At 37.7% G+C, this 12,050-nt stretch overlaps 1 protein-coding gene across 11 annotated transcripts in view; it reads right to left on the bottom strand.

Annotated features, from left to right (window-relative positions):
* Positions 1–12,050, bottom strand: part of LOC105499057 (ubiquitin specific peptidase 45) — a 100,163-nt gene that overhangs the window by 21,900 nt on the left and 66,213 nt on the right. For 7 of the 11 annotated variants that reach the window (XM_011771460.3, XM_011771464.3, XM_071096685.1 and 4 more), the window contains 4 exons: positions 8,930–9,596; positions 6,660–6,757; positions 2,867–2,953; positions 37–190 (listed from right to left, as the gene is read on the bottom strand). In XM_011771460.3, the coding sequence (XP_011769762.2) occupies positions 37–190; positions 2,867–2,953; positions 6,660–6,757; positions 8,930–9,596 (1,006 nt within the window). Of the gene's footprint in view, positions 1–36; positions 191–2,866; positions 2,954–6,659; positions 6,758–8,929; positions 9,597–10,330; positions 10,401–12,050 lie in introns of those variants that run through there. The other 4 variants (XM_011771465.3, XM_071096691.1, XM_071096687.1 and 1 more) reach the window with 4 other exon arrangements.

Genomic DNA, 12,050 nt, shown 5'->3' with positions numbered 1-12,050 from the left:
ACATTCATTTTTAAAAATAAACTTAGGATGGCATACCAGGCACACTTTTCTTTTTAGTGGGATGTTCCGATAATTTCCTGGAGGGTGTTCTCACTTTCACATAAGCAGTGTAGTGGCCTTCTCTCATCGAGCCACTATGTTCCACTATGCCATAGAGACCGTAGAGAACTTTATCTCCCATGCTTGCATTCTTTTAAACAAAGAAAAAACCCAAATTAGTAATATCTGTTAAATACTGTTGTAAGGAAAAGTAAGTAAATGTATATCTGCCTAACATAAGAAAAATGCATAGTAAAAGTGAGATAGTTTCCATACCTATTAGGCCGGCAAAATTGAAAAACCTTAACAAGGTTCTCTGTTGGCTGATTTGTGGGGAAAAGAGCACTCACACATATTGCATATGGGAATGCAAAGGGTACAATCCCTATGCAGGGATATTTCTTTTTTTTCTCTCTCTCTTTTTTGAGACAGAGTCTTGCTCTGTCACCCAGGCTGGAGTGCAATGGCATGATCTTGGCTCACTGCAACCTCCGCCACCCCAAGCGATTCTCCTGCCTCACCTTCCCAAGTAGCTGGGATTACAGGCATCTGTTACCACGCCCAGCTAATTTTTATATTTTCAGTAGAAACAGGGTTTCACTTTGTTGGACAGGCTGGTCTCAAACTCTTGACCTCAGGTGATTCACCTGTCTTGGCCTCCCAAAGCGCTGGGATTACAGGCGTAAGCCACTGCGCCTGACCTTTGCAGGGATATTTGATGTTATCAGGCTGAGTTGTATATGTATTACTCTTGGATTCATTAATCCTTTTTCTAGGATTTTTTTTTTTTTTTTTTTTTTGAGACGGAGTCTGGCTCTGTCGCCCGGGCTGGAGTGCAGTGGCCGGATCTCAGCTCACTGCAAGCTCCGCCCCCCGGGTTTACGCCATTCTCCTGCCTCAGCCTCCCGAGTAGCTGGGACTACAGGCGCCCACCACCTCGCCCGGCTAGTTTTTTGTATTTTTTAGTAGAGACGGGGTTTCACCGTGTTCGCCAGGATGGTCTGGATCTCCTGACCTAGTGATCCGCCCGTCTCGGCCTCCCAAAGTGCTGGGATTACAGGCTTGAGCCACCGCGCCCGGCCCCTTTTTCTAGGATTTGATCCCACAAATACATGAGCAAAATGTTAAAAGACATGTACCACACTATTAATTGCAGGATTATCTGTAATATCAAAACACTGGAATTAAAATGTCTGTAAATTCGGGACTGGTCGAATAAACTATGATGTATCCACACAATAGAGTATTATGCTTCTGGAAAAATGGAGTGCAGACGATCTCTAAATGCTGCTATGGAATAAGCTCTAGGATGTAATGTTAAGAGTAAGGCAGAAAAAAGGATACACAGTGTCAGCTACCATTATTTAAGAGGGTAGATGAAAATATACATGCCTATCTGCTTATATTTAAATAATAAAAGAATAAGCCATAATTTTTTAAATGGTTACCTACAGGGAGAAGGAGCAAACAGGTAGAATGACGTGGCGAAAAGCCAGACATCTTTGAATTTACCTTATTTAGGTACATTTGACTTTGGACCTATATAAATATTTTATGTAATTAAACAAAATTAAATTTTAAAAGAAATTCCAAAAAGTGAAAATTAAAAATCGCACAAATGAACAACAGATCCAGTACTTATCTGGATAGTAATTCATTTTAAAAATCACATTTATGAGACAATTGAAAATATGAACACTAGGTGATATGACAGAATTATTAAATGATACTGTGGTTATGTTAAAAAGTGGAGAGGCAGCAATTCTTATCTTTTAGAGATACATAGTGAAATATTTATGGGTGAAATTATTTCTGATGTTTGCTTCAAAATAATAAGAAGAAAGTGAATTAGTGTGTGGATAGGGCGGGACTGGCCATGGATGTAAGGGTTTAGGGCTGGGTGCTGGAAGTTCATGGTACTATTCTATTTGCTTTTGTGTATATTGGAAATTCTCCGTAATAGGTACTTTTTAAAAATATGTTTTTATAAATTTAACACAGAGCTTGTTAAATTTCATTATTATTTACCACATTATCAAATTCTAGGAATACTGAGTATTAATAATCGACAGATAGTGCTGGTATTCCACAGCAGATACACTGTAATTCAACCAAAAATTACATTTAAGATATTTTTAACTATCATGTACTGCAAGTATTAAGTTCAATAGGCATTCTATTACATACCACAAAATCTAGACTTCTAGCCAGTAATCATGAACAGGACAATATGTTACCCCATAACTGCTTCCCTCAAGGAAGACAAAGTCATCTACTTCATCTACACAATTCTTACATGTAAAGTAAGCAATGATAAACTAGTCTGCTTTCTGTACCTAATTATTACAGTAGCAGCAGTTTTGAAGTATCATACTCCGCTGACAAGTACATTATTCTCAGTAGTACACATGAAGTGGCACGAAAGACAATTCACTACTATATTGATTTGCAAGATACAGAACTCCGCAAATGGTAAAACTACTACTGATTAAACAGTTCACAATGAACAAGAGAGGACACAAAACCTCACTTCTCTCAGCAACCATCAGCTTCAGTAGCAGTTACAAACAGCTTAGACCTTCATAACCATCATGCCTCATGCCTTACCTTTTCAATTTTCCTTTATTTTGTCTCCCACAGGACAAAAATCATATTCAGTGTATTAAATGTTCCACATATTACTGACTTAATCACTGGCTATTAAAATTCCCTTTCAGAAGAGAAGTCTTTTTTTTTTTTTTTAAAGAAAAAGCATTGCCTAATAATATATAGGATACTTTCAAGCATATTAATTTATAAATCAATTAAATATCTTAATATACTGTACCTTACAAGTAGCAGAACAGAATGGTGCTAAATCGAGCATAAGTGGAAAATCTACATGTCTGTTTACTTTACGAAGACTCAAGCCAGCCTTAAAAAGACCAAAACATTTTTGAAATGCAACAATTAGATCTAAAGCACTGTGTTTAACTAAAACCAACAGAGAAATTGTAGCAGTTTTTTCATAGATAAAAATGTGACTAATGAATAGTCTAAAATTAATATGACTAAATTAAAAATTAGGTTTCATAAATTGTTACTGCAAAGATTCATTTATGTGGGGATTTTTACCACAAACAATAGGGGAAATAGTTACTTTCACTGTAGCTTTTCAACGCTTATGGAAAAATAAATTCAATATAAAAGCTAAGCTACTGACACACATGCTATCATGAAAATATATTCAACTAAAGAGTAAGGAGATTGGTGTTCTAGGCCTAACTCAGTGACTGGTTGTCAACTTGATTCCAGGTATAAAAGGATGAGATTAGGTCTTTTTCAGTTCTAAAATTCAATTATATTCATTCATTAAAACAAACAAACAACCTGAACATTCAAAACATTATACCAGTAAAAGTAAATGCTATATATTACATAAATAAAATTGTACTTTTATGTTCTTAAATATGCTATCTTTTTCTAATTTTCAGAGGCAAACCTTAAAAACTGTATGCTTTGCATTATGTAATGGTAATAAAAACTAGCTAATAAAATATCAAAGGTATTGAGGAGACCCGTAAATAGAAATGGACTCTGTTGGAATGAGAAGATACCTAAATCCGAAATGAATGGGTAGACAAAAACTAAAAGAGGCAACCTTTCATGATGTCAATGACTGATCTTTCATTTGCATACTAATCACAATTTTACTGTAGATCTGTTGCTTTTTTATTGCTTATCTTTCTTTAAAGACAAAAAACACTTATTTTTTTGCCGAAGTGTAGCCACTTACTGATTTGTTTTTTCAAGTGATCTTTAGAAGGCTTGAAAATAGCTGACATGAAATTATGAGGTCATATCCTAGGAATATTTAATCTACATTCAATTTCTTTGCCTTTTTCATCAGGTGACCTCTATAAGCACCCAATACCAGCACTGTCTGAGATCATTTCAGGCTTTTGTGTTCTCCTCAGTCAGTACTTTGCTGTTGAGAAATTACCCCATCATACGAGAGACTGTGTGAAGGACTTTAATATAAGACGAATCTTTTTTTAGGTGGTAATTTTTGGAAAATATCTAGACTTATATTTGCATCTACAGTCTCCTGCCTTTTTCCCTTTAATGGAATGATACACTGCATTTTCCATATTAAAATATAAATCTGATGTCCTGCACATTGGACATTTAAGCTAGGCCTTACGTCTGGCATAACCTGAGTGAGCCACACAAACATTTTTATGTATATCTCTATTTCCTTGTGGTAGGTTCTTACTTAGTCAAGAGTCATTAGCTTTGTTCAAAAATTGTTTTGTTTAAAACATTACTCGGCTGGGCACAGTGGCTCATGCCTGTAATCCAAGCACTTTGGGAGGCTGAGGTGGGTGAATCACCTGAGGTCAGGAGTTCAAGACCAGCCTGACCGACATGGTGAAACCCTGTCTCTACTAAAAATACAAAAATTAGCCAGGTGTGGTGGTGGGTGCCTGTAATCTCAGTTACTCAGGAGGCTGAGGCAGGAGAATCACTTGAACCCAGGAGGTGGAGGCTGCAGTGAGCTGAGATCATGCCATTGCACTCCAGTCTGGGCGACAAAAGCGAAATTCCATCTCAAAAAAAAAAAAAAAAAAAAAATTACTCAATGTTCTTCATATTCATTACTAAATTGCTTTCTAGTAGGTGTTACCAACTTACACTCCCAATGCTGGTAAATGAAAATGTATCTTAGGTCATCCTTATTAACACTACTATATCTTTGCTAATTTGGACAGGTTGAAAAAAGAATCTGCCATTTTATTTTGCCTTTCTTTTGCTGGGAAGGATGGACCTTTTTTATACTTGCCTGAACTTTGTACTTCCAGAACTGTCAGTTGATATTCTTTTCCCATTTTACTATTAGGGTCTGATATTTTTCTTATTGATCTTTAAGACTCTTTATATACTTACAACATTAAAAATTTGGCATTTTTATGACAAAGATCTCTATCCAGTTTCAGATTTGCATTTAAGTGTTGTGGATGTTTCTGATATACAGCCCTAAAGCTACCATAGAGAAGGCTTTCAGGGATGTCAATGAACTAGAAACACAGGCATTGCTTAGGGACTCTGCTCCCTATAATGCCCAAACCCTGGGAATAAGAATGTGGCTTTGCTGACATTATATTTAGCTTGAGAGAAAAAGGGACCTAGATGGATGTCCATAAATATTTCCCTTTAAGGGCAAGAATTATTTCTGTAAGTTGTTTCTAAACAGGGATGCAAGTACCAAATATAAAATAACTGTGGTGCATCATGAAATTAGCTTCTGCAATCTGGCATTATCCTCTCTTATTCACACAGAATCACTGCAGATGTACCCTTTCCATTAGGCGCTCTGATATGACAAGATATAATACATCTGCTTCTGTTTTTTATGCCATTTCAGTTCCATTGAGTTTCTATAACCTTGACTATGGAAGAATCCAGAACTTAATCTGTGGACAGGGATGGCAGAATGGAGAAAAATCTCTTCTCACACATCTGGATTCCACCTAAAATGTTGCAAATATGTAAACTATCAATAGTTTTCCTTGAGATTTCCTTATTAGCTTTTATATTTAGAAAGTCTTTCACACAGAGGTCAAGTTAAATATTCATTTAAGGGCCAGGTGCAGTGGCTCACGCCTAAAATCCCAGCACTTTGGGAGGCCGAGGTGGATCACCTGAGGTCAGGAGTTCAAGACCAGCCTGGCCGACATGGTGAAACCCCATCTCTACTAAAAATACAAAAATCAGCTAGGTGTGGTGGTGCACACCTGTAATCCCAGCTACTCGGGAGGCTGAGGCAGGAGAATCGCTTGAACCCAGGAGTCTGAGGTTGCAGGGAGCTGAGATTGTGCCACTGTACTCCAGCCTGGCAACAGAGGGAGATTCCCTCCCCCACCCCCACCCCCAAAAAATCATTTAAGTTTTCTCCTTGTTTTCTTGATAATTTGTTTTATACAATTAAAATTTTTATTTGAAAATTGTATGGGCCGGGCATGGTGGCTCACGCCTGTAATCCCAGCACTTTGGGAGGCCCAGGCAGGTGGATCACTTGAGGTTAGGAGTTCGAAACCAGCCTGGCCAACATGGTGAAATCCCATCTCTACTAAAAATACAGAAATTAGCCAGTGTGGTAGTAGGCACTTTTAATCCCAGCTATGTGGGAGGCTGAGGCAGGAGAGTTGCTTGAACCCAGGAAGTAGAGGTTGCAGTGAACTGAGATTGAGCCACTGCACTCTAGCCTGGGCAACAGAGCAAGACTTTTATCTCCATCTGGTCTTGAACTCCTGACCTCAGGTGATCTGCCCACCTGGGCCTCCCAAAGACTGAGGGAGCCACCATGCCTGGCCACAAAACTTATTTTCTGTTACCACACAAACATACATGGAGATACCATTTAGGTTCCTGCTGCCTAAATTTTCAAATATTGTGAATTAAACAATTTTAATCAGGAAAGTCTTATTAACTATTATGGCTAGATGAGCAGTAAATCTCACATGACACATTTTAAAATTCAGTAAGTTACTGGTTACTGTCTAATCCTTGACAATATTCTATAGGACTTAAAGTTTTGTAAAACACATGATGAAAATTATGGTGCTACTGAAGAAACTTACCTGATGAAATCTTTTCAGATGGAGAATTAGGACAGCTGGAACAGCAGAAATGAGCAATTGCTTCCTGGCATTAGTATAAACTCCTTCTACTTTCTTTTCTACATAAAATACAATAAATTTATAAAATTCCATTTTATACATTATCTACCATATAATAAAAATTTATACAGAAGCATCATACCACATTTTAAAAAATGTTAAAAGAAATTGGACTTCTGATGAAAGGGCAGTCTTTACTCCTTCCTAAAACTCTGCTAAAATGAAAGTAAAGGAATTTTTTTTTTAAGGCACACAGTTAATAAGAAAAAAGAATAGGAGAGGTAACACTTGAAACAAAATTTTGGAAGGTAGAAAGCAGATGGACTAAAAGTAATTTGTGTCAATGCCCTCCAGCCAAAAATCACCAGAAGCACATGTGTAGTTGAAGAGTTTGGGTTTAAAAAGATTTCTAAATTTTTTGTCTATTTTTTGTTTGTTTGTTTGTTTGAGACAGGGTCTTGCTGTTACCCAGGCTGAAGTGCGGTGAAGTGGTCATGGCTCACTGCAGCCTTTACCTCCCAGGCACAAGCGATCCTCCCACCTTAGCCTCCCAAGTAGCTGGGACTACATGTGCATGCCACCCCAGCTGGCTAATTTTTTAAACGTTTTTTGTAGACATGGGATCTCACTATGTTCCTCAGACTGGTCTTGAAATCCTGGCTACAAGCAATCCTCGTGCCTTGGCCTCCCGAAGTGTTGGGATTACAGGTGTAAGCCACTGCGTCCAGTCCCAATTTCTAAATTCCTAAGATTTATGTTAGGATTTGAACATCGCCAACTGCATATTTAACTTGGATTAATGTAAGTAGGTATTCCTTCCTTCTCCCATTTCTTTATTACTAGGGTATTAAGCGTGTCTTTATTCTGATGCTTTGACATCTAGGGTCTGGTTAACACTGGAGGGACAACCCCTCCCAGGGCTAATTCACAGAGATAGTAAACAACTTATGTATGCATGCCTTTCATATGCAAACCAATCCAGAGTCCAGAGCCCATACCCCAACAACCTCCTTCACTGGGCTCTTGCACTCTGGACCACTACCCACTTGCTGTAATCACCCTAGGACCAGGCACCTGATAACTAGAGACAGCCCCTATATCCCAGAGCCCACTAAAATTATTCAAACTAGCCGATCCTAAGCCTGCTTACCCTGCCTTACACATTCCTTCCTTTAGAAATCACACTAAAGGCTCCTGCCCATGTTTTCCCCTCACTCTCCCACCTCCTGACTGACCCTGGTGCTTCCCTATGTGATCCTGTGTAGCACGGTGGGCCCCTTCTTCTTGGGAACTACGAATAACACACTATTTCTTCAGGGGCAATTATCTCCTGATCTTTTAGCCTCACCATACCTGAATAATAAAGTCTACATTTTAAAACGAGTAGTCACTAAGAATCAGAGTATTCTTTCCATTTATTCAAGGATAAAGATGAAGTGAAAATTTCTTATTTTCCCCCTTTCTCCACTTTTCTCTGACCAACTAATCTTGGTAATTATAGCGCTAGCTTTATGACATGCTACTATTTAAAATCTTCAAAATTTATCTTACATTGAGTTTACAACAAATTGATAGGATCTGTGAAACACATTAGCCTCATCATTAATCTTACTAGTGATACGATTTGAAGTTTTAGGGAGCCGGGCATGGTGGCTCACGACTGTAATCTCAGCACTTTGGGAGGCCAAGGCGGGTGGATCATGAGGTCAGGCATTCAAGACCAGCCTGGCCAAGATGGTGAAACCTCATCTCTACTAAAAATACAAAAATTAGCTGGGCATGGTAGCGGGCGCCTGTAATCCCAGCTACTCAGGAGGCTGAGGCAGAATAATCCCTTGAACTCAGGAGGTGGAGGTTGCAGTGAGCCAAGATCGCGCCACTGCACTCCAGCCTGGGCAATAGAGTGAGACTCCATCTAAAAAAAAAAAAAAAAGTTGTAGGGGTATTTCTTCTGGATAGATTTCAGATACATAGTTCCCTCAAATAAGATTATATGAGTTTGCATTTTTAAGGCAGAGTTGTATACTTCCTGCTCTTCAATTTATTTAAACAAAAAAAAACTACTGAAAATCTGTTCTGCCCAGTATCATAAGTGCTCAGGTACAAATATGAATAAAACAATCTCTGTGCTTAAGTAACGCAAGTATAGAAACAAGATTCTCAGTAAAATTCTCAGTGAAATTATTTCACTATCAGGAAATCAATAATTATTTAATTAAAAAAATAGTTACCTGCAAAACTGGTTTCTTCTTGGTACTTCTGTTTGTTTTTAGTACAGTTCTCACATAGAAGCTTATTATTCCCCATTAGTAATTCCATAGATGTAAACTGGTAGAGACAGGACTGAACTGAACATTCTTTAGAAGTAGTTATATAGGTCTGAGAAAGGGTCTGAAAAGCATTTTGGGGACTATGAGGCCTCAAATGCTTCCCCTCTAAAAAACATAAATTATTTGAAATACTTAGCGGCTGATTTTCTCTGTCAAAATCTTGATGTCCAGTTACAGTGCTCCTCAAATGAAGTTCAGAAATAGCCTCAGCCATTTGCTTATCACCACTGTCAGTCTCCTTGTTGTACACCAGTTCACCTGCTGATGGAGGGTAAAGGGGTCCATCTGTGTGCACACCAGATCCACTACTGGATCTGAACAGCTCAGTCTGCTTTGAAGCACTTTCAGATTCTGAAGCCTCACTGTCAGCATCAACATTACTTTCAGAATGGCTGGCTTCTTTTTCACTGTCATCAGTAGGGCTTTCATTCAGAGGTGACTCAGAATTCATGAGTCTTGCAAACATTAAAGAATCCCCATTCATTTCAATGTTTTCCTTTTTCTGGTATGTGACAACAGTTTCTCCAGACAATTTCCTAATACATTTTCGGTCATGAATTAGTTGACTCTGTAAGTTGACAGTGTTTTCAAAGAAAAAGAATCTTGTAACCTCGTTGAAAATAAATGCCAATAATTCTTATTTAAACATATCACAGTTATTAAATACCATTTCTCTCAGATCCATTTCCTAAGCCTACTGAAACTAAGATCACTAGAAGATATACTAAAAAATAGTTCTATTTTACAAGTAAATCTTCACACAAGAAACTAACAACAATGTAACAGTGGCTATTTGTGAGGAAGGAAGTAGGACTTTTGTAGAACAGGGCTATGAGGGAGACTTTTTTCTTTTAAAAAAAAATTGCTTTTAGAGACAGGGTCTTGCTCTGTTGCCTAGGCTGGAGTGCAGTAGCACTTAAGTGATCCTCCCACCTGAGTCTCCCATGTACTTACTACTACAAGCATGCACCACTACACCTGGCTAGTTTTTAAATTTTTTGTAGAGACAAAGTCTCTCCATGTTGCCTAGGCTGGTCTTGAACTCCTGGCCTAAAGCGATCCTCCCACCTTGGCTTCCCAAAGGAGACTTTTCAGTTACTGTATAAGCCTTTCCATACTTGTTCATTTTTAAACACTGAAAATGTATCTATTTTTTAAAAAAATTAAAAAGTAACAAAAGTAAACTATAAACTATTATGACACGGTGTTGCTTGGTTGCCATAAATCTGGAAGAAAATTACAGAAATAAAATAACCTAAGTTTGGGAAGGGGGGAATCAACTAATTAAAAATTTTAAGGTACCTGAAATGTTTCACTAAAGTTTCCACACAGCTGAAGGCTCGAATTACATTTTTCTTTTCCTATACCTTGGCTGAAGGGTCAAGACAAAAAATAAAAAAAAGACTATCATGAGTAATTGATACTCGGTTTTAGTTATTCAGGGGAAGAAGAAGGGTAAGTTATAAAAAGTGTCTTGCCTCAATCTTCAAAATCAGGAAAAATAACATTGTCTCCTGTGTTTACCAAGTATTCTGAACTCCTTGAATGAAAATAAGGTATTTATTTTCACCATATATATTTGGTATACTAGAGAGCATATGATAAGTAATAAAGCTTATGGTAACAGCCAACAAGTTCCACTCTGATGAATTTATATAGTACTTTTTCTGGAAGCAAACTTTCCTACTATATATGTAATACTAATAGTTAAGAAGCCCTAGCCAGAGCAATCAGGCAGAAGAAGAAAATAAAAGGTATCCAAATTGGAAAAGAAGTCAAATGGTTCCTCTTCACAGACAACATAATCTTATATATAGGAAAATCCAAAGACTTCAACAAAAAAAACCTTAGAACTGATAAATTCAGTCAAGTTGTTGAATGCAAAATCAACATACAAAAATCAGTAGTGTTTCTATATACTAACAAAAAACTAGCCGGAAAAAAAAATTCAACAAGGCAATCTCGTTTATAATGGCTACAAAAGAAAAAAAATCTCACCTAGGAATAGTTTAACTGAGGAGGTTAAAGACCTCTACAAGGAAAACTATAAAATACTGATGAAAGAAACGAAGAAGACACAAACGAAAAAGCATCCCATGCTCATGGATCAGGAAAATATTATTAAAATGACCATGCCACCCAAAGCAATCTATGGACTCAATGAAATTCCTATCAAAATTCCAATGACATTTTTCACATAAAAAGAAAAAACAATCCTAAAATGTATATGGAACCTGGCTGGGCACAGTGGCTCATGCCTGTAATCCCAGCACTTTGGGAGGCTGAGGGAAGTGGATCACCTAAGGCCAAGAGTTTGAGACTAGCCTGGCCAACATGATGAAACCCCATCTCTACTAAAAATATGAAAAATTAGCCAGGCATGGTAGCGGGCACCTGTAATCCCAGCTGCTTGGGTGGCTGAGGCAGGAGAACCACTTGAACGTGGGAGGTGGAGGCTGCAGTGAGCTGAGATTGCACCACTGCACTCTGGCCTAGGCAACAAGAGTGAAACTCCACCTAAAAAAAAAAAAAAAATTTTTTTTTTTTGGTATGGAACCAAAAAAGAGCCAGAATCACTAAAGCAATTCTGGGCAAAAGGAACAAAGCTGGAAGCCTCACACTACCTGACTTCAAAATATACGACAAGACTACAGTAACCAAAACAGTATGGTTGGTATAAAAACAGACACATAGACCAATGCAACAGAAATAAAGAAATAAATCCACATACTTACAGCCAACTGATTTCTGACAAAGGGGCCAAGAAAAAACACTGGGGAAAGGACGCCCTCTTCAACAAATGGTACTGGGAAAACTGGTTATCCATATGCAGAAGAATACAACTAGAACCTTATCTCTCACCATATACAAAAATCAATTCAAGATAGATTAAAGACTTAAATGTAAGATCTAAAACTATAAAACTACAAGAAGAAAACATAGGAGAAACACTCAGGACATTAGTCTAGGTAATGATTTTATGTAGACCTCAAAAGCACAGGCATCAAAAACAAATGGGACT

Source organism: Macaca nemestrina, chromosome 5 (assembly GCF_043159975.1).
Source record: "Macaca nemestrina isolate mMacNem1 chromosome 5, mMacNem.hap1, whole genome shotgun sequence".
Classification (NCBI taxonomy): domain Eukaryota; kingdom Metazoa; phylum Chordata; class Mammalia; order Primates; family Cercopithecidae; genus Macaca; species Macaca nemestrina.
This window is presented reverse-complemented; position numbering and strand designations above follow the sequence as displayed.